General features: G+C 39.7%; 1 protein-coding gene across 3 annotated transcripts in view; it reads left to right on the top strand.

The window, feature by feature from the left end:
* The window catches only part of GPM6A (glycoprotein M6A), a 350,470-nt gene that overhangs the window by 294,708 nt on the left and 31,562 nt on the right, over window positions 1-24,200 (top strand). For all 3 annotated transcript variants that reach the window (XM_074951179.1, XM_074951181.1, XM_074951180.1), the window contains one exon: window positions 16,864-17,020. In XM_074951179.1, coding sequence (XP_074807280.1) covers window positions 16,864-17,020 — 157 coding nt within the window. The remainder of the gene's footprint in view (window positions 1-16,863; window positions 17,021-24,200) is intronic.

The raw sequence follows: 24,200 nt of genomic DNA, 5'->3' as shown, positions 1-24,200 counted from the left end.
ACTATTCATATTTCAAAAACAAAACATAGGGTCAGATCCTCAGCTGGTACATATTGGTATAGCTTTATTAGTGAACTGAGTCCGGAAAAATCTTCATTAGTGAGACGGGCTATTAAATAAAAGCAGCCAGGATGAGATGAGGTTTGTTGGGGAAGAAGCAGGGCTGGATGGGATGATATCAGAGACAGTCACAAAGGTTGCTGCAGTGCAGGGAAGTGGACCTGGGGAAGCGCTGATTTGATATCTTGTCCTGGACCCTAAAAACTCTGACTGTAGTCCATGGAACATGACAACAGTTCTAGAGTGGGATTTGTCTTTGTGTAGAATCTTCAGTCTGAAAAACCTCTGTCTATTTTTGGGTTCCATCTGAATGGAGAGACAGTCATGTTAAATGTCCACAAACTAAAATAGCCTGAATGGATCAAAACAACAGACTAAATGATCATTTTTATTGTCCAGGTAGAATAGGTTGAAATAGGCACCATCTTCATGATTCATCCCCCTCTGCCAATCATTGCTTCATGTATATATTGTTAATAAACTGGACAGTTCTAACACATTTTTAATCGGCAATAAATCTCACTTTTTTTTTTTTTTTTAACTAGGACCAACCTTGTACAGTATGGTTCTCTGGGTGACCTCTCTGATACTTCACTTCAAGTTGTCCCAAACTTCTTCAATATCATCTGTATCCTGGGGCTTTCTCCAGATAGCTATTTTCAGGCAGTTCAACAAATGTTGGAAAGAGGAGGGAGTAAGAGACGTAGGAGACGGCATCCGCAGGGGACTAACAGTATGAAATAATCAGCTATGTTTCATATTTTAACCACAACTGTAGATTTGGTCTGCTGAGATGTAAAGGGATTATTTCCCTTAAGATTTAAAGGGATTGCATCAATATAAAACTGGTTATTTAAATTCTTCTGAGAACTGATCTTACGACACTTACCATACCATGCCACCCTTACTCCTGTGCTGGTGCCTTCAGAGCTGGGCAGCTGGAGAGTTGTGGCTGCTGACTGAGGGCCCAGCTCTGGAGGCAGCAGCGCAGAAGTAAGGGTGGCAATACCATATTATGCCATCCTTACTTCTGTGCTGGTACTGGCGGTGGCTCTGCCTTCAGAGCTGGGCTCCTGGCCAGCAGCCGCTGCTCTCCACCTGCCCAGCTCTGAAGGCAGAGCCACCACATGCAGCGCAGAAGTAAGGTAGTAGCCTCTGCAGCTCCCTCTATAATAACCTTGAGACTACCCCACAACTCCTTTTTTCAGTCAGGATCCCTACAATTACAACACCGTGAAATTTCATATTTAAATAGCTGAAATCATTATATTTATTATATTAAAAATCCTATGACTGTGAAATTAACCAAAATGGACCGTGAATTGGGCAGGGCCCTACAAATAGGACTACTTGTTTTTTGTCGGGCTATCTCTATCTACAATATAAACTGAAAAAACAATAATGAATGTAACTGTATTTTTTAATACCGCTGATATAAACTAGCTAGCAAAGGTTCTAGCAAGATGAGAAATGGATCAAATGAAACTTGTATGAACTCAGAAATTTATGCATATTGCTGCGCTCAGTTTGTAATTATTATAAATATTTTGTCCTTACAAAATAAATAGGCATTGGGTTGGCTCAATGTGGCTTGAGTCTTGAAGTGCTTAATCATTTATTTATCTGAGAGTCTGCAATTTCTGTTCTTGACTTTGATTATTAACAGCTTAATTAGGACCCCAGTTAAGGTTCGGGGTAGTATCACTGTAGAAGGCACTGGTAAAATCTCGATCCTAAAAGGATATAGGATAAATGATTGATCTTATGTGTGATGGTACATTATTTAATGTGCACACAACAGGGACTATTCTTTGGTTGTGGAGGGTTGTTAATAACATCCATGACGCTGACTAATTTATCTACCCAAGATCAAGACTCTCACACAATCCTACACACTCCATTCAGAATGGCCACTGTTGCTTATTTTAAAGGATATTTCAGTGTTTCCATTATAAATCCTGAATATCCAGAAATGTGTATACTAGCTCTAAGAAAAAAAATCAATTGGAGCTGAAACTTTGCACTTAGATGCTATAGAAAAGACAATTTATAAATGCTGACGTATAGATAAATAAAAATGTGCTATACAAGATCTGCAGGACCGGGGCCTTAGATTATAAGGTCTTTGAGGCCAGAGATGGTCCCTTTATATTTGTTTGTACAGCACCTAACATAGTGGAGCCCTGAACCTGATTGGGGCTTCTGGGGGCTGCTATAAAGTAAGTAGTAAATATGAGTTAAACAGTTAAAAAAACGGTTTGTTTGTCATTGCGTGTGTTTGTGTTATGAACAGCTTTAATTGTTTTAAAAGATAATTCTAAACTATCACTTAGTCACATTTGATAATTTGAAAGAAAAATGTAGAATTGTCAACCATAGTCATCTACAGAGACGTGCTGACTTTTCATGAGGATTATTACTGCACATTCCATTATATAAAATTATTTCAATAGTTATTTAAATCATGTATTATAATGTTTCTAAACTGGGTTAATATGCACCATCCACTTAATAATAATAAACTTCTAAAGAACTTTCCAACTTCATATTTGCAGAATCAACTATAACAGATTCTTCAGGAAATGATACAACAATCAGTTTTTTAAAAGTATTATTCTAATGTTTTTAGACAATAGACCTTAATGCTGTATTGAGTCAACAATGCCCTTTAAAATTATCATTAATAGGTATTTGCCCATAGCCCATTTTTTCCTAAGAGCATACATTGTAACAAGTATGGAATTTATATGTGTGTGTGTTTATTTGCAACTTGTTTTAGAACAAAAACAAGGAAATTAACACTTCAATTTTTTTTGTGATATTCAAGTTCATCAGTGACAGCAACTCTTCTTGAAATTATCTGATTGCAGCTAAGAATTGTAGAAATCTAAGGCTATGTTTACACCTGGAGCTGGGGTTGATTCCCAGCTTGCATATACCCCAGCATAGGGTCCAGACAGATTTGTATTTAGGTCAGCTAGATCCATGCTGTTTCTCTCTGCTGCTAAGTTTACCACTTTCGCTTGATGAGAGGTAGCACACGTATATCTGTGCAAGCAGTGAATCACACCTCTAGCTCCAATTGTAGATGTAGCCTCAGATCGATAGGTGATGCTACTCCATCTACTGTGCATGCTGCCATATATTGATAATGATCTTGCATTTATACAGCACTATTATCCAGTAAGATACCATACTGCATTATAAAGCTTCCTGAATCATTTCACAATCAATGAGACAAATGTTGCCAGAAGACCTGTGGACTACATGGGACTGGAAGTTGTCTTCCTCAACCCTGGTTCCAAAACCATAGAGAGGCCACTCCATAGGTTTTTTGGGGCAAGAACTGTGGAGGTATATTCCAGGATAGGGTCAGGGGTTATAGTGCATATTGTCCTGGCTTAGCAGTGTTTCATTTGCATGATGCTCTGCTCAGATTATTTTCCTTCTGGCAAGTGGGTTGATGATCGTCAGAATATGGCTGCACATTGATAATGCTTTGGTTGGTGTTCAGGCATTGACTCAGAATTTGTGCTTTAAAAATGAAAATCACTGCTGTGCTGAGTGCTGGCCCCAGGCCAATGCATGAGTAAACTCCCAACTACTTTTCTTTTTATTAATGTGCTAGAGGTTAATAGAAACTCACTTAAAGAGCAAACATGTAAAGAGCAAAATAATATTAACAAATAAATTTCAATTTCAGTTAAACCACTATCTAAATAAAGGAGACAGTTGCTCTGTCATTGGAATGATTTTGTTACATGTACAAAATAAAGCTTGACAAGAATAACATCAGAAAGTTTCTGTGCCAAATACAGTGGGCCAGATCCCTAGCTGATATAAATTAGTATAACTACATTAAAGTCAGTGGAGTATGCCAGCATTTGGCCAAATACATCTGCAGTCTTAGGCAGTGAGGAAAATTCCACCCTCTTACAAAAAGAGCTATGTTGCAAAGCAATCTGACACTCCATATTCTAATAAAAGCAAAGACAATAAATATTCTTATATAAATAAAACAACATTTAGGAGGCATTAACACAAATCTAGTCAGACCTAGACAAACACAGATGTAGCAACATTTTAATGAGCAAAGAGCAAACAAAAGCGATTGTAATCAATGCATAAAAAGAAATCTAGTGAATTAACAGAAGAGGTAATTAAATAGGGGGTTTTCCAAATCATAGCACAGCAGGAAGGAATAGCTTAGGAGGCTGTCATAAATATAAAGGGAAGGGTAATCACCTTTAAAATCCCTCCTGGCCAGAGGAAAAATCCTTTCACCTGTAAAGGGTTAAGAAGCTAAAGGTAACCTCACTGGCACCTGACCAAAATGACCAATGAGGAGACAAGATACTTTCAAAAGCTGCAAGGTAGGGTTTGTACCTGCTGCCTCTGGCTAACCTTGGGCTGTCCCCTGCAACCCCAGTACCTGTTGGGCCTAATACTAGGCCGCAGCCTGGGGATTCCTGGCTGGAGCTCTCCCAGCTCCTCAGGCCCTTCCCCAGCCCTGCTCCAATCTAGGTACTCTACTTAAGTCCCTGCAGCCAACAAACCCTACCTCACAGCTTTTGAAAGTATCTTGTCTCCTCATTGGTCATTTTGGTCAGGTGCCAGCGAGGTTACCTTTAGCTTCTTAACCCTTTACAGGTGAAAGGATTTTTCCTCTGGCCAGGAGGGATTTTAAAGGTGATTACCCTTCCCTTTATATTTATGACAGAGGCAAATCAACAAATGGCCAGAAATAAATTTCCTTCAGAGAAATCAATCTTTTTTGTTGTTTTTATTTTAAAGGAAAATAAAACAAAACACATAAGCAAAGGTGCTTGTTGAATTTACCAAACTGACAATTCTGAAGACTGATGTCCTCTATTTACCTGGAAGGTTTAACAAGCAAGACAAGAGGCTGTGTGAGTTTCTTATTCTGTCCTGTCAATGTTTCACAACCCAATAAGGGTGGAGTCAATCCTAGGAGTTACAGCATAATTCAGTTGCCCTCCCTAATATTGATTGCAATATAAAGCTTTGTTCCTGCATACGCTTGTATTAACTTCAGTGGGCAGCTCTCATGCATAATGTTAAGTGCACATGTAAACCTATGCAAGAGCATGGCGTAATCTTGTAAAAACAAAATACTTCTCTACACACTTCAATGGTTGGATATATTACAAAAATCATAAATTGGCTGTATTTGGAGATATTTGGTCCATATTCCTGCCAAAGTGTTATATAGCCATATTTTTAATATCATGATAATCATCTCTCATTCTTGATGATCTGTAGTCTAAGAATTAACTAAAATTACTACATAGTAGGGTCTCATGCCTAAAATTGTAAATGCCAGTAATATACCTCTCTTGGTAGGTAACTTATTTTTATGTGAGTTAACTTATTTTGCTTCATTAGGGTTTATTCCCTTTGTTTCTCATTTGCTTACTTAATAAAATTATTCTTACAATGATAAGGTTAGAGGAATATATCCATATGCATAAAGGGGTATTGCCTAATGTTGCTCAGCCCTTGGTGCAAAACTCTAGCCGTTGCCCAGGAGATCAAAAGTTGGCAAAACAACCCTCTCCTCTCAATCCGAGGGTTTAATGTACGCCAGGTGAAAGGGTAGGAGGAGAGGAAAGTGGCCAAAAGCCCTAGTTATGGCCGAGGCAGGATTCTCTTGGCACATGCATTGTGGAAGACCACCCTAAGGCTGCCTTCTGAGGTCCCCCTTGCATGCTGGGGTGGAGTTGCGGGTGGAAGTGGTCATTATGTCAGAGCCTCTCCAGCACCAGGAGTAGACGAGGATCAGGAGGGCACAAAAGGTGGTTTAATGCCACCATAATCCATACTCTTCCGTGGTTGTGAGTTGGCTGTTGTGCCTTTTGAAGGTAAAGTGCAGAATTTTACCTCAAGCCTCCATCCCCTAATGAAGCAAGCATTCTAGGAATTAACAAGTAAGCATTTAGGTGACAATGAATTAGGGACAGCTTCTGACACCTTTACTCTTACTGAGTAGCACCTTGCTCTACAAATGGTTCTGTTGACATCATTAGGATCATGTGTTACGCAATGAGAGTAAGCTATTAGAATTTGCCCCTTAAAGAACAAGAAGCAGTGTGAATTCACATGCTCTATATCATATGCAACAAACCTATGAACTTTCCTTTATGCAGTCCCCAACAAGTTGGATGGAGATAATATTGCAAACATAATTTATTAAGAGTTTAGCAAATGCTTTAATTTGGTTCTACATGAAATGTTTCTTGAAATGTACAGCGCCACAGCCTAGAAAGGAATCTCAGTTATTACTTGTCCTAGTTCCTTTAGAGTATGTTTTTCCCTTTCACCAATAGACGAGATTTGTAAAGGCCCTTTGTCAAAGGGTGTCACTGGCCCTTTTAGAGGGAACAGGCCAGTGCACTGTGATTGGGCATCTGACCCCCAGCTGAGCTTAAAAGAGGACACCTGAGCCCTAGGGGACAGGGGCAGGAGAGAGCTGCCTGAAAGACTCAGAGACATTGGCAGGTGAGAGCTGCTGGAGACCAGGAGGCTGTAGAAGGTCCCTGAAGGAAGCTGTAGCTAGGGAAAGGTTGAGGGCAGGAGAGCAGCAAGTGGGGTTTGCTTTCTAACCTCTCCAAGTCAGAGATCCAGGGCTGGTGAGAGCTGAAGTTAGAGAGCTGCAGAGGGAATTCCCTGCTGACTTCCAAGCCAGAGCAGAGGGCTGAAGTCAGGGGAATGGTGGATGGGTTTACCCACCGGTGATTTTGTGCTGCAGAGCTGGAAGAGGTCAACAGAATAGTGGGAATGATGAGTCTCTTCTGGTGGGGATGAACCCCAGCAGAGGCAGTGGGGATTTCTGCTGGGAAGAGCAGGGTTCCATTCTAGGCGGAAGGGCTGTGGTGGCAGTCCTGGTAAAAGAACAGGAGAGGACAGAAGAAGAGCCCAGGTATGGTGGGAACACAGGATGTGCTAAAATGATGGGCTAGAGGATATGGGATTTTAAGGCCTATATACAGTGGGTGGGAGAAATGGACTATGTTTGGACTGTTTTGCATTATGTTTTTGTAATATACCTGCGCAGTGAAGGGGTATTTTTGAGGCAAGAAAGCTTGTTTTGAGGACTCCGTAGAAGGGAAATTGAGGTAAGTGCACTTGTCCTGCTGCTGGGGTGTACTTCAGGTGGGGTTGACACACTTTTGCCCCTTTGGTTAGCATTAACACATTCTGTTTTGTCATTTCACTGCAATCTTTAATTGACCACCATATAGTTCCATTTTGTCCTTTTCCCAATTCCCCACTCATAGTACAGGCTCTATGTTAACCTGATATTTCTGAAAAGTCCCTCATGGAGCCACGTTAATGTTTTCCTATTACTTACATTTTTCTTTTTTTTTTTTTCCTGAGGCATTGTATACTCTTTTGCCTTAATTGTGGTGTTACTTGGGTTGCTCCAGCCTTACTCTATATACAATGTATGAATATTAATAATTCCCTCTTTCTGCTTGCTTATGCTGTTTCTTAATTCTCCAGAATTTGACTTCATACATAGAAACAGCTATTACCAAATACTCCTTTATGACATTCTGCATAATGAAGTGGCATTGAGTTTGATAAATTCAGTAGCCTAGGGACTAGATTTAACCTGCATTTGTTTGGTGGACACCTAGTCACAGAACCTCAGAAGCCTAATGAGGGATGGTGCATGGGCAGAAAGTGTTTGCAAAGTGCCTTCCAGTGAGTGGCTGAGAGGGCAAAAAATGGGACTTAGGTAGGGAAACTGCTAAATGCAAAGGATCAGTGCATTTCCTCAGCATTCTCCATGGCTAGGGCTTCTGTGGATTCCCCCCACAAAAAATGAAAGCTGCCCCTGCAAACTGGAAGCTCTGAGGCAGGGCAGGTGGTAATGTCATTCCTTGCCTTCCCTCAGGATGACTCCCCCAGGGGTACAGGGGGATCAGCTGGTACAGGGAGAAATAAATTACACCTCTCTCTGCCAGCATGAGTGAATTTGATTCCTGGCCTCTGAGTATTAACCAGTCTTTCATTGTGGCATATAATATTAAAAGAAATGAGCCTAGTTTCATAACCCATGTGCTACTTTTGTATTCTGTTGTCTATCGATTAGTGGGCATTAACATCCCCGGAACAAAACATTTACTCAAATTTTACAAGGCCTGAACACCACCCTCCCCCCACCCTCCCCGGTAATCTTATTGATCATGCTCTGTGTTTATTTCTGTGAAGTGTATCTGTCAACCTTGAAAAAATAAATTTTAAAAATGAATTGAGCTGTGCTAATCAAATTGAGTGCCTGCTATATCCATTGAACTTATCTGTGAGAATTGCATTTATTTTTGTTAACTTGGAAATAGAAATATTTTAAACCAGTAAGTATCTGGAAAGAATTTAATGTTGAGTTCAATTTATCACCTTTGAGTTTATTTGTAATTACAATCTTTTCAATGCCTGTATTCTTCTTGATTCCATTATCTCTATGTGGAGAAGTTACATTATACATTCATTGTATTCAGTGTTGTGGTAGCCAGGATATTAGAGAGGCAAAGTGGGTGAGGTAATATCTGTTGTTGAACAAACTTCTGCTGGTGAGAGAGACAAGCTTTTGAGCGTATACAGAGCTCTTCTCCAGACCTGAAGAAGAGCTCTGTGTAAGCTCGAAAGCTTGTTTCTCTCACCAAGGGAAATTGGTCCAATAAAAGATATTACCTCATCTACCTTGTCTTATTATACATTCAGACTGATATGAAAAGGAGAATTATACAATGCTGCCAAATGCTGGGAAATTAATTTCACAGTAATACTAAATGTGGTAGCTAGATGCACAACTAAACTGCAGTAATAGTAGGACTTTATCTCTTATTCAAATAGAAGTATGTATACAGAGAGAGAGAGAGAGAGAGAAATATATTATTAACAGTGCTTTCTGCACAGTGAGAGAGTCAAGTGGCACAAGGCAAATCTAAGGAGAGTATTGCTCCTGTTAATCATCATTAAGTGCTTGCAATACAGAGGTATTTTAATTGAATAAAAATCCCCTGCCTTGGGTTCAATTTTGAGCATTCCAAAGCAGTATAAAGCAGCTTGGATAGAAAAAAAACTCTCATTTTCTGCTGACTGATTACTAATATTTCAGCATTCAGGCTGGAGCGTGCACAATTCTTAGGCTGCACCATGTAATTGCTTCAGAATTCCTACCGTATTAATCCATTTTGGGACACAGTAAAAACAGGAAAGGCTCATAGCTGACAGTTTTTTTGGGGACCAGATCCTCAGTTGGTGTAAATCAGTAGGTCCATTTATTTGGCTCCCAATGCCTGAAAAGATATTGCCTCCAAGTGCTCTCAATAGGAGCCAATGTATAATCTTGGGAGAGGCAATACTGGGAAACTTTGGATATACATATACCAATGAAAAAAGCCTCTTAATTGCAGCTCTTTACACTGTCTGTTCCACACACTCTCCTTATTCAGCAAAACAAAACAAATAATAAATGGCCATATCCCGTCACTTAGTTCATAGAGGAGTTCTGTGCAGAGATTGATGACAGAGTGTGCTGGTCTTTTCCTTCAAAAACAGGATAATCCCTGTTATGTGAATGCCTCAAGGGAAACCTTCAGATTTCAGCATGCCAGCTCAGCACATTTTCAATCTGTTCTCCAAGATTGTAGATATCCTGACTCTTTCCCCCAGAGACAGACAACCCTAGAGCATCATTCCTGCAGAATTTAGAAGTTCACAGGTCTCAGATGTGAAAGAGCTCCAGCCTCTTGGAACACGTAAACTCCACATGGCCTGAGCTTCTGTCAATCTTTGAGGGTGATGTTCATTTTTTTTTGGGGGGGGGGGTAACCAAGGAGTTTCATTAGCAGGTATGTAACAGGCACAGCCAGTCTTGGGTCCATACAACATGCATTTTGATGTAGAAATTACTGTCATGGTTTATGGCAGTGATGGATAACCTGTGGCCCGTCAGGGTAATCTGCTGGCAGGCAGTGAGACAGTTTGTTTACATTGACTGTCCATGGCTCCCAGTGGCTGCAGTTCATTGTTCCCAGCCAATGGGAGCTGCGGGAAGTGTCACAGGCCACAGGGATGCTTTGGCTGCTGCTTTCCGCAGCTCCCATTGGCCGGGAACAGTGAACTGCAGCCACTGGGAGCTGTGGGTGGCTGTGCCTTCAGATGGTCAATGTAAACAAACTGTCTTGCAGCCAGCCAGTGGATTACTCGGACAGGCTGCAGGTTGCCCACCACTGGTTTATGGCCTAGTCAGACTAGATGAACATAATGGATCCTTCTGGCCTTAAAATCTAAGAACATGTTCAGTCCTATGAGCATGTGCTTACCTATGTCATGTAAGTAGCACCAAACTGCTTTCTTGCTGCTGTATCACTTGGTGATCAACCCAATATGAAGGAGGGCTTTGATTACACCTCCTTCTTTCTCCTGGGAGCCACCTTTCCCCAATGTCTAGGAGAATGTGCCCCTCTCATTTTTGCAAATAATATCCATTACAACTTTTGACATTATTTCACTAAATAATGATCTGGAAATATTTTTTTTCATTTTTTGAACAGCTCAGTGAGTGGTTGAATAATATTTTGCAAATAATAGACATTGCAAATTTTATCACATTTGTGAATCCACATTTTCTTCATTCAAACAGCTGAACCCACATCAGAGTATATATCATTTGTTACAACAATCTCTTCTTCAAAGTTCACAGCTTTTGAATGTTCATAAAGTGCTTGGGGTTTATCTTATTAACTATTGTTGTTTTATTATTGAAACTGGATTTGCTAAAGTACAAGGAAAAATACTGAAGAGAACTGATGTGGGAAAGAATGAGATGACCTATATTTTTTATATCTGTAACTTGATTCTGCTGGGACAGGCCACTCTGCACTTAATTGCACCGTTTGGTCTTCCAAGATGACAGCACACTTGGGTGGCAAAGCACAGTGGCTGCTTCTGTTAGGAAAAAAATGACTATTTTCTCTAATGCTATTCTCATGTCCCTCAGTTTGGACTGAATCCAAACTCAGCTTAATTATTTATAAAGTCTGCTTAATGTGGAATAGTTAATAACCAGCAGTAGAAAAAATTGACAGAGGAAAAGTTGTACAGTCAAACTGATTTAATTTAGCTCAGTGCAAGCACAGCTTGAACTATAGGTTGGAAAAATCTTATGAACATGTTGTTGATCTCTACCTGAATAGGTCCATAACACAAATATTCTCTACCAGACTTTGACGGCATACAAAATAATTCTTTCTTTACGCTCTAAAACTTGATTTCACTTCAATCAACACAATTGTTTCACAATAACTTCATTCCAAATAGTCTTTCTTAAAGTCGAGCACTCTGAAGGTAGAAACTGTTATAATTAAGGTTGCCTTTGTAACCTTAACTCAGACCCTTTGTGTGTCTGCAAAATGATTACATTAATTACATGATCACATATGATTTTTCCCACAGGGTCCCTGAATGGGTAGTGTGACAGGGTCAGGCCAGATGGCTACAGGAGAGTGATAGAAGACAGATATATTAGCCCCAGGTTAAGCAGGTCCCTTTTCCCTGGGTAAGGTAACAGGGGCAGTTCCACAACAATCAGGCACTTGCTGGAACCAATTAATGCAGACAGGCTAATTAGGCCACCTGGAGCCAATTAAGAAGCTGCTAGAATCAATTAAGACAGGCAGGCTAATCAGGGCACCCAGTTTAAAAAGGACCTCACTTCAGTGAGGGGTGTGCAAGGAGTTGAGAGTGAGAGGTCGTGCTGCTGGAGGACTGAGGAGTACAAACGCTATGTGGCATCAGGAGGAAGGTCCTGTGGTGAAGATACATAAGGTGTTGGGAGGAGGCCATGGGGAAGTAGCCCAGGGAGTTGTAGCTGTCACACAGGTGTTACATGAAACACTGTAGACAGCTGTAATCCACAGGGCCCTGGGCTGGAACCCAGAGTAGAAGGCAGGCCCAGGTTCCCCCCATTCCCCCAACTCCCTACTGGATACAGGAGGAGTTGACCTGGACTGTGGGTCCCACCAGAGGGGAAAGTCCCTGACCTGTCCCCTGACCCACTAGGTGGATCAGCAGAGACTGCAGGGATTGTTCTCCTTCCTTTTCCCCATGCTGGCCAGTGATGAGGTTAGCTGAGTGAACGGCAGGTTTGAGCCACTAGCAAAAATGGCCAAACTGAGGGCTGCCCATGAATCTCTGAGGAGAGCAAATCCACCAATAAGCGCAGGACCCACCAAGGCAGAGGAGGAACTTCGTCACAGTAGTTATTCAATATTTCTTTTATTCCTCCTCATTCAGTGTATGGCCTCATGCGATTTATGCACAGCATTCAAATACTGCACTGAATGCAAGGTTTGTAATTTTGGCTCCAATCATCTTCTCCCCTCTGCTCCTATTAACCTCTCCATCCTCCAGTCCTCCTCTATTGCTATATACCACTCAGCCCCCTCTTTCTCTCCCCTGCGTCTGTTCACCACATCCCACCCACTGGCTTCTGTCTCCCCCTTTGCTCTTTCCCTGGACCTTCTTGGCTCCTGGCATCCCAATCCTAAATGGGGTTTTTTGGGGTCTTACTGCAGCATAAACAATAATACCATTAATAATAAATATTCTAAGCCATTTTACCCCCATCAGCTTCATTCAAAAGAATAATTTTTATTATTTAATTTATAATTTTTAAACAATGGTAATTTCTGAATATCTCACTAGTCCTGCCCTTGAAAACTTCCAGCATGAGTCAATGTCAAATTCTACCTATGATTCACTTTTGTGATATAATATGATTTTCCTGGGCAGACCAAGACCATTTTCCTGGGCAGACAAGCTTTAGACATTGCAAAGGTTTTAGATGGAGAAGTTTTAATTAATTTTTTTTCTCAATGTGTACTCAATCAACATTTTCCAAAAGCATTCTAGCTGTTAGTGAGATTTATTCTGAACATTTGTAAGCATGAAAATATTTCTTTCTTTTGGAGCTAAAGTACATAGGGATCAAATTCAGCCTTATGTTTGGACTGTAGTTCCAGTCTTAACTATGGAGAGGCTGGTTCTCTCCATAATGAAGCAGAGCAAGACCAGAATCCTGGCCTTTTGACCCTAGAAACATGGACATCTAACTACCTCTTGAACTAAAGATGTCAGCTGGTGCAATACCAAACGTTCTTTCTAAATTGACACCAGCCATTAGAGAGCAACATATTTTCTCACTTTTAGCCCATGTGTGCGCACACATACACACAGAGAAAGAGGTTGTATCTACACTAGGGATGTTTTTTTTCAAAGGGACATAAAGACTTGTCTACATGGTGACACTCAGGAAAGTTAATCCTAATTAACTAAAAATGTGAATTAAAAGTGGATTGGTTAAACTGCATTAAACCCGTACGTGGCCACTCTCATTCAGAATCAAAATGGCCTTAATTCACTTCCACTTGATGAAACTGCACCTGTTGGAAATTATGGGTCTGAAAAATCCTAGTTTAGACAAGACCAAAATGCCTGACCCTGCTTCAACAGAAGACAGTAGGGTATGACTTGTTTCCATTGATTTTAATGGAAGTTATGGACCTATTCTCATTTCCACTGATGACAATGGGAGTTCTAGGATATGTTTACACTGATATTACACACCTGCGGCTGGCCCATGTCAGCTGACTCAGGCTCACGGCGTTCAGGCTACGGAGCTATTTAATTGCGGTCTAGACATTTGGGCTTGGGCTCGTTTCTGTGATGTGCCTTTTTGAGGAGCAGCACAGGAGATGGAGTATCTGGGGAGGCATAGCAAAGATAACTTAAAGCCACCTTTTTCCCACCCAGATTCTAGGCTGCTGCAAGGGTTGAAATATGTCAACCTTTGCTCAATTACCAATGGCATGAACTGCATCTCACAATCCCTACAGCTCCACTACAGTTCTCTATTTCTATAGTACTGAGCGATATAGATATGTTTCCTACACTCTGGCCTTTGAGGATCTGTTGACATCAGCCCTCTGGTGTTCCAACAGTGCCATTATGGAAGTATATGACTAGTGTAAGGGGTAGAATTGGACCTATAATCAAGTTATATTTTAACTATTTTTGTCCATTTCCTTTATCATCAGGGTATATCTTTATAAATAATGGCAAGATTTGCTCCAAAATCAGTCATTTAAGGTCTTTGTGGAAAATGAATTTTATACTTGCTGAATTACCATAAAAACAACTGAAAGGGGATTTTTGACAAGTATTTTAACATAAGAACAAAGATGAGACACTACGCAACTCTGAACAATTATGAGATTTCTAGAGATGCAGATGAATCAGACTGTATTCTTCCATCGGAGTATCTACATCCTTAGTTCAGATATCCGGTTTCTAAATACAGATATCAAATGTGACTCCTTAGAATCATCTGATTGTGAGCCTAGGAAACGTAGCAGAAAAATATCTTGAGAGCAGATTCTTTATTAGGATACGGCACCTTGTTAAAGGTAAAAGCTTAGCATGTTTTTTCCCAGCCCTTTTCAGTTCAGCATCAATTAAAAATGTTCCTCAAGCTATTTTCTGACTCAGTTTAATCATGATACATATCTTGCCCTCAACTGGGTGCCAGATCATTGGTTAGCAATTAATAAAGCTTGTTTCAACTGTTCTCATAAACACTGAAGACACCTGAAGAGACATTTATGCTGAGACATTTGACATACAAAGTGCACATTTATGTCTCAGTTTGGATGACCTGCAATTTCACAAGCTTTTTAAATTCAAAGATATGTTACTTGAGCTTTGAGACTCGTCGTCTTAAAACCTACATTTACAGTTATATTTCATAGATGAGGTTGAAAATATTTTTGTGGAAACTGTTTGTTTTTCAGCGCAATATGCAATTTCAATGAAACTGATTTTTTTTAATTTTGACAAAATTTCCCACAGAAAAAAAAGGAACCAATATATTATGTTCCATTTTGAAATGAATTTTATTTCAATGTTATAATTGTATTTTACATTATTTTATTATGTGTCAGTAATACCAGTGCATGAGATGTCATGTCATAATGACATGACAGGTCATTATATGCTATTACTACTGACATTTCATAATATGACAGACACTATAATAGTTGGAATATTGTGTAGTCCTTCACTTCACCCAAGAGATGGCTGGAATGCAGTGGTGATTTAAAGGATTAATCTAAATCAAGGGTTTTCAACCTGGGCGCTTTGACCCCCAGGAGAACTGCAAACAGGTATCAAGGGGTTACAAACTCTGGGCCCTGTTATATTGCTAAATTGGAGGAAGATTCGATATAGATAAGTAAGGGGGTTGGGGATTGGTTGCAGAGTGGTCCTGGTATGGAGAAAGGTTGAAAATTTCTCATCTAAATCAAATTGTGAGATCCCGAACCCTCCACTGTGACCCCTTTATAGCAGGTAAATGGGCTGGAGCAGCATAAATGGATTATAAAACCCATGATCTTGCTGAGGGGGAATTCTCCTGACTCAGGCACTGCAGAAGACAGTCACAAGGCTGCTTTCTGAGGGCCTCCTCACAAGCCCCAGTATAGGGGTCAAAGCGGGGGGCAGGAGGGGTACATAGTGGGCTGGGTCACAGCATGCCATGTGCAAATTCCAGGCAATGCTGGGGCCCATAGCACAGCCTGGGGAAGCTATCATTACTTAAACCTTCCAGGAGTGTGTATTTTCTGCCAGGAGCCTTTCCAGTCACTAGAGTATCCCAGGATTACAAATCTGAAAGCATGACTTAAAGCCCCCTTTCAGAGGCATAGCAGAGAATCTCACATTTTATCAGTAGATTTAGATCTCAATTCTTGCTTGACTCGTGTGTAGTCCCCTTGTAATACTCACTATGCCTTGTCGTAAATTAGACTGTAAACTCTTCAGGACAGGAACTGTATCTTATTATGGGTGTCTATAGTGCCCACACAATGGGTCCTTGATCTCAGCAGGGGCCTGTAGACACTACCATAATACAGATAATAATCCTGCTCATATTGCCGGGAGTAGGTGAGCAGGACTCTTCCAATAATTTATAAAATGTTTTGAGATCCCTTGGCATGGAAGACATTCCATGAATATGTAACCCTTCTGCCATGTGTGGCTAACAGTAACAAGGACCAGGTTCAATATGGTGTCTAGGGAATCCTTTTTAAATGCTCTCTCCAAAAATGCACTTTGTCCATTGGGGAATAGTGGATAAAAAATAATGAGGAGAGAGAGTTTTTAGCAGAGATTAATAATGCCATGTGAGAACTAAATATAACTAATTGTACGGTGATGAGTAGTTAATTGAAGATTGTGACTGAGCCTCTTTTTCATGACACATTACATTTCAATATCTGTAACTGTCCAGGAAGCAGGATGATATTTAAGGGAATCATTTCAGAATCATGTTTTCTATTCATGTTTGCTAATTAAATTTATTGTAATCCTATTACACTCTTTAGGTAATAAAATCAAATGAGGATGAATTGACTTTGGATTTATTTGGAACTTAAATAGTGCTCTCTTACTGATCCAGGACAATTTTTGAATACCGTTAAGTGAAGGGAGCCCTTATTTTTTTGTGTAACCATTATTCAGATGTATCAGCCACATGCTACATAAGGCAACATTTACACAAGTCTTTAAATGCAGTTATTATAGAACATCAGCACTGAAGAGTTTCCACTCTGAAAAAGCTTATGCTAGAGGGGATCTTATTATACAACACTGACATTTCAGAGTCATCACTGAACTGTTGTTGAGATATTTAACTTTCTCACACTTCTTGTACAGGATTGACATCTTCAAGTATGTGATCTATGGCATAGCAGCTGCATTCTTTGTCTACGGCATTTTGCTGATGGTAGAGGGATTCTTTACGACTGGTGCCATCAAGGATCTCTATGGAGATTTCAAAATCACCACCTGCGGCAGATGTGTCAGTGCCTGGGTATGTTAATATGACAACCTTCATTACTTATGTTAATTTCAATAGCATCTTTGGAATAGGTTAGGATATGTTTACAGAGGAAATATGTCTCTTGGGGAAGGGGGTTTATATATTCTTATATGTTAGTAGTAAAAAATTGCAGCAAGAAAGGAATGAAATAATATGAATGGTCTCCATATTAGCTAAGCAATATCTACTGATGAAAAGTGCTATATAATAGCTACATTATAATAATTAATAATACGCATGTTTGTAGAAATAATCACTTCACTCATTAAATGGACAGGCTTTTTGCCCAAGCTAAATGTGAAAACTCATTGCTCAGTATTATGCTCTTTGGCGCAGGACCATGTTTTCATGTGGTTTTATATTTCCCAGCATAATGGAGCCCTGATCCTGATTGGGGCTTTAGGAACTGCTACATATCTACGTGTAGGTTGTAATATTTAATTATAGTGAGAGCTGATAAATAGATCAGGCCCTGAACAGTTCCTCCTTGTTTAATAATGTGGAGCTGGATTTTGAACCTTTTACTCATGTTGGTGAACAGTTATTCAAAAGTCATTTTCACTTCAAAATTAAACCACAAATTGACTCCTGTATTAGCTACATGCACATTTTGTGTCCTAGGATTGCTTGGCCCCAGCCACACTTAGTCTCTGTTTACTAATGAAACAACTAAATAATTATACTTTGGGGACTGTGCTGAATAAATTCAACAGAGTCTTTATTAGCAGAACCTCTCTAGGTTAGGGAGAGGCTACCCTAAATCTCAGAGTATTAAAGATGGGCAGATCAGGGCAATACATTTCTTGGCTTCCCAAATCATCATTCCTTTTACCTGTGTGTTGGACCTATTTGCTATTCCATTCTTAGAAGCTCAAGTATTGTCACATCATTTATCAAAAATATTTTGCTGTTTTGAGTGGGAGTAGGTAATGATGTACTCTCCTGGAAGCCGGTAGAATTTCTATGGTTGTTTCATTTTAAACCTTGATGATAATAAACATAATTGCAAATAGCATGAACATAAAATGTTATTCAAAGGAGGGCTAATCACTACACTATATTATGAGATGACTTATATTGATAAGCTGAAGTAAAGGCTAAGAGTACATTCTGGTGACAAACAGTAAGCACCATCTAAGAGCATAATAGTTACCAAGAGTCAAGTATTAGAAACCCAGGCAATCCATAGTTAAGCTTAACTTGAAAAGAAATCCACATATTTGAAATTGTGGAAAAGCACAGGTAAGGCCATCCTAACAACTATAACCCGCCCTATATTAATGTCACTCTTTCACCTTCTTGACTTTGTTCCTTTCATAACTACAGGCTGAGATATTAATACTTGGACCAAGACTTGTTGAGACCTTTAAAGATGTCTGTAGTCAAAGGCTGGGGACATTATAAATTGGGAAGAATCACTGTGCTGAGGCCACCACCAAGTTCTTTGATCATGCTTTTATCATCTTTTGAGAAGTCTTCAGTCTGTGGCTGCAGACATCTTAAATGTACAGGAGATACTGTACTAATACAACTTGTGGATGAAATATAAAAATGTGAAGCCCAGATCATTGATTTTATAACAGTTTTCATATACACATGTCTTCAATACAAAGAGTTATGCTCCATCCACACATTAACCTTTATTCCTTTCATGATGATAAATGCCATAATCTTATAACCTGTGCCTAGGAGGATTCAATATTATGCTAGCCTGCAGTTTAATACCATGTGTGGCACATGAAATGATTGCTTTCAGTATACTACTTGTCTAATCGGGAATTTGTGAAGTATGTCTTTTCCTGTAAAGAAGCCCAAAGGTCATACAGCCACTGTACAATTAAGATTAAGGCAGTCTGCTTTTCATGCCCAATAATGAGATGAACTTGTTTGCTATGGGTGGAGGAAGTTGACACAAAGGGTGAAATCCTGGCCCAATTTAAGTGAATGGGAGTTAGGATTTCATCCAGATTATTTCCTCCCGAGGGAGATGCTCTGGCAGCTCTAATTCTGTACATTTCTATATTTTCAAATGTTTGGGTTTCTTTTAGGTTAAACCCTAATTCTGAATTTCCTGGTCCTTTTTTGGTGGCTATTTGATAACTAACCTCTTCGTAAGGGTTAAAACCCCCCCCCCCCCAAACTTAAGATACTGACCTAAGAACATAAGAGCGGCCATACTGGGTCAGATCAAAGGTCCATCTAGCCCAGGGTTCTGTCTTCCAACAGTGGACAATGCCAGGTGCCCCAGAGGGAATGAACAGAACAGGTAATCATCAAGTGATCCATCCCCTGTCACCCATTTCCAGTTTCTGGCAAACAGAGGCTAGGGACATCATCCCTGCCCATCCTGGCTAATAGCCATTGATGGACCTATCCTCCATGAACTTATCTACTTCTTCTTTGAACCCTGTTATAGTCTTGGCCTTCACAACATCCTCTGGCAAGGAGTTCCACAGGTTGACTGTGTTGTGTGGAAAAAATTTTTCTTTTGTTTGGTTTAAACCTGCTGCCTATTAATTTCATTTGGTGACCCCCTAGTTCTTGTGTTATAAGAAGGAGTAAATAACACTTCCTTATTTACTTTCTCCATACCAGTCATGATTTTATAGACTTCTATCATCTCCCCCCTTAGTCATCTCATTTCCAAGTTGAAAAGTCCCAGTCTTATTAATTTCCTCATATGGAAGCTGTTCCATACACCTAATCATTTTGTTGCCCTTTTCTGAACCTTTTCCAATTCCAATATATCTTTTCTGAGATGGGGTGACCACATCTGCACACAGTATTCAAGGTGTGGGCCTACCATGGATTTATATAGAGGAAATATGATATTTTCTCATATTATCGATCCCTTTCTTAATGATTCCCAACATTCTGTTCACTTCTTTGACTGCCACTGCACTTTTCAGAGAACTATCCACAATGACTCCAAGATCTCTTTCTTGAGTGGTAACAGCTAATTTAGACCTCATAATTTTATATGTATAGTTGTATAAAGACATACAGTTACATGTATAGTTGTATATAGACATGCACTCCAAACCTTAATTCCAGCTTAATGAAAATGGCAAATTCGTTTGATTTATATTTGTTTAGAAATGTTTGACATGCGTTGGCAGCCGAAGGAGGCAAGGAATATGTTAAAAGCATTAGAGTTCTCGCTGCAGGAAGCTCTGTGGGTTGCTGGGAGTCACAGGACAATACTCTGTATTCTCCCTAGCTCTTCAACTGACCTCCTTGAGTAGGCTCTTTATTTCCTGGCCTCTCCTTTCTTTGATTCCTGCTCTGGTTCCCTATAGCCTTCTTAAGATGAGCAAGAATCTTGACATGATAAAGAACAGTGGAGTTTTTATTGTTTTTTATTTTAATCTAGCCTACAAATCTACATTCTTAAAATTTATATAATTACAATTTGAGGCAGTCTTGTTCACACGTTTCTTTTACTTCACTCACATATTTTAAAAATAATTCTTATATAAATAAATATATAAAAATAATGACTGTAGAGAAAAGCAACAATTTTTTTTTTGAAAAAGATATTGTTTAAAAGATATTTCAGTTCTATCATGATGCTTTTGCATTTCTACACTCCTCTCTTTCACATCACATAATGTGGGAGCATAAATTCAGAGCAGAGTACATGGAGAATTAGACATATAACTCCTATTAAAAAGGTTGCCCTGTGTGTGCAACCCAGATGGTGCTGTTGCTGTGTAGATCAGATAGGAGAAATTAATATACTGTAATTGTAGAGTTGCCAAATGGAGATTATGCTATTAAGGAGGATTAGCTCATATCACAGGCTGCAAGAAGGCTTCCTTATATGGAATTCTGGGATATTCATCTTGTAAATTTTAAAAAAATACACCACCTCACAAAACCAAAAAACTCAACTAATAGAATCAATCAGTTGCTTTTTAGCAATGTATTCTAAACATGACAAAAATATCCTCTTTATGGTCGCATATGCACACACACGGAATATTTGCACTCTCAAATAATTTGAAACCACATAATGGCTCTAACTTGAAAAGTGGCACTGTAAAAATGAGGTCGTGTGTTTGTGTCAGTCATTCCAGGTAGAATTTGCTCAAATTATGAATTAAAAAATATTTCTGAACAGTAGCCTTGCAGGCTCACCTGGAGGTCTGGGAATCAAGTTGAGTTCTTTTCTGCTTCAGCATCAGCACCTGCTGATCTTAATGAAATTTATAATACATGTATGCATTGATTACACAAGTAACTAGAGCTGGTCAGAAAATGAGGGTAGCGGGGGTTTCTGGAGAAAATTTTTGACAAAAAAGGAAAAAAATGCTTTTGTCAATTTTCTGTGGAAAATTTTGACATTTCACTGAGAATCACAGAATGATAGAATATTAGGGTTGGAAGAGACCTCAGGAGGTCGTCTTTCTGGTTTTCAGGTATTCAATTTTTTTGACAAAAAGTGAAACTCTTCTGTGGAAAGCAGAGAGTTTTGCCCTTTTTTTGCCCATGTAGACAGGGCCTGAGTAAGTGTCAATGGTAAAAGTCAGTGACTATTGATTAAGAGCTAACTCATTGTTAATGAAGTAAAATAAGGGCAGCATAGGAATGTTAAACAAATTCAGGCACAGATCAGCAGTGTTTTTTAGTCTTCATACTTATATTTCTCAATACTGCATGTATGTTCCGTGAATTAATTAAACAGATATATAGAATGGCAGTGGAGCTTGATTAGCCAGAAAATGAGAAACAAAATTCAATTATGCCTAAAGCCACTTGTGACATAGTTAATATAGTTGAGATCAGGTGGCCCTCCCATTTATATTCACCTTGATGATTGTGGGATGTATCTTTTCCATCTGTGATGTCAGTCAGCTGAGTAAATGAAAGATTCATTTCTCAATCATCACAGCATTTCTTGGCTTCCAGGCGTCACTTATTGCATAACTAATTATTTTTCTTTCTAAACTGAAAAATTTTGCTATTTTGGCCTGGGTTACTGCTGCAGTGTTATGGTGCTTACATTAATACAGTAGCCTGCCAGGCACTATCGCATGCATTGCCTGTGACTTTTTTTTCTTTTGTACTCTCTGTTGTTTGACTTTTTTTTTTTTTTTGGTCGACAATAAACTGGAAAAATGTTTTGTTTTGCTTTCAAATTAATTGTGTTGTGAATGTGGCTTTCACAAAGTATATGGCATTTTTTCTCTGTGTGTAAGTTTGATCAATACATCATTTCTTGATCAAAACATTTTCTGAAAATGTGATTGTGTTATATATTTCCAAAGCTTGTCTGACTGTGGAAGCTACTACACTTTTTCCATGCGTTGTGCCTTCCTATTATGGCCATAAAATAATCAAATTGTTAACTCTATCTTCCCTAGGTTTCAGAGAGATTCTCCTCTGAATGTACAATTGTAGCTGTCTGCATAATAGCTCTATTGTTCATCGGATGAATATGCATTTTGCTGACAGCATCCTTTGCTCACATCTGGCAGGCCTATTTTTATACTAGTAGTTAGCCATTTTATTCAATCTCTTTTATCAGTCAAATTGTTATTTACTCCCACAAATGTAGACAGCAATATTATAGACTCAGTTGCTAACACAGTAGTCACACTTTCTGTCCCATTTATTTTCTAGTCTATATGTCTGTGGATTCCAGTTAACTTCCCCGAAGTCTGCAAGAGCAGCAAACTATGTTTTTCCTCTCTGGCTCATCCTTACCAATAACCAGATCTTGCCACTGACTCCTGCTATGGCAGATTCCTTATCCCCCTTGTGGCTACTGTAGTATTTACCTGTTAATCACAAGTAGGAATTTTCTGATGTAATGTATGTTCTATATGATTATGTGATAGTGAAAAAGGGCGAAGTTGAATTATATTCTAGAGGAGAAAGTGCAGGGACTTAAACAACGGATGAAGTTATTGAATCAAACCATAGAAACTACATCACGTAGATGACCAAAGGTGGTTCTGTCAAGACCAGAAATGGAATAGAAAGAGGTGGATAAATGAAGATTGAAGATTTTGGCAGCAAAGAGGGGGAAAAGGGAATTTGGGGGAGGGGAAGATTTTGACAGCAAGAAAAGGAAGAAGGGAATATTAGAGATTGTATGCCCTCGAGCTTCCTACAGGGAGCGGGGTCTGGGGCTTGCCCTGCTCCACATGTGCCGTGGCTTCGCAGAAACAGCGGCATGTTCCCCCTCCAGCTCCTATGCATGGGGCAGCCAGGGGCTCCGCATGCTGCCCCGCCCCAAGCACCACCCCCGCAGCTCCCATTGGCCGGGAACCATGAGCATTCATGACCCACCATACAATTTCCATAGCCAGATATGGCCCTCGAGCCAAAAAGTTTGCCCACCCCTGGTCAGTGTCCTCCTAGCAGTGTGTAATGAACATGGCTCAAATTTGGCTGGGTTGCTGTGGGTTAGCAAGCCAGTACATTCTTTGAGGATCCCTTCTTGTTCTCAAGAATCTCAGATTTCATTTATGTTAAAAAGACTGTAGATATTATAGTGGTACAGAAGATCTTGACAATGTGAACTTTAGGTAGATGATGCAGAGATGTCTGCCTGAGTTTGTAGGGACACTGAAACAACTCAGATTTCCAAGGCTGCTAATTTAAATGCCAGCATTGTTAATTTGCATGATTTATTGACTCACAGAAGGAAAGAGGGAGGATCATATTGTGGAGAGTAGTATTACTATTTTCACCCCCCAGTTTGACCATTGGAGTTAAGGAGCCAGAAGAGAGGAGCATAGATTGGGGGGCATCTGAGCCCTAACTGAATAGGAGCCAATCCCGCAGTGCCCAGTGTGGTGAAGCCAAGCTGAGTGTAGTTCAGCAGAGCACATGTGATCACATTTTGAACAACTGCACGATCTACTTTGAGTGGCATCTCAAGTGGGCAATGCTTGAAAGAGTACTCCACTTCTTTTCTAACCCTAGCCTCACGTTTCCTTGTAGAAGCCCTGCAGGCTTCCAACTTGGCTGCCTCTCAAACCAGGTGTAAATAACCTTCCTAGAGTGCCTTTCACAGGCAGAGGTGTGGTCTTGTCTGTGTGTAGAAAACTTCCTGACAGTGAAAGATATAAACTATGGAACAGACTGCTCAGGAAAGTGGGATTTACTTCACAACTTGGAGACAAAACACCGGAAAAATGTACTATGGGGACCAACCCTG

This window comes from Natator depressus, chromosome 4 (assembly GCF_965152275.1).
Source record: "Natator depressus isolate rNatDep1 chromosome 4, rNatDep2.hap1, whole genome shotgun sequence".
Taxonomy (NCBI): domain Eukaryota; kingdom Metazoa; phylum Chordata; order Testudines; family Cheloniidae; genus Natator; species Natator depressus.
The sequence above is the reverse complement of the archived record's forward strand: the minus strand, read 5'-3'. Positions and strand labels throughout refer to the sequence as shown.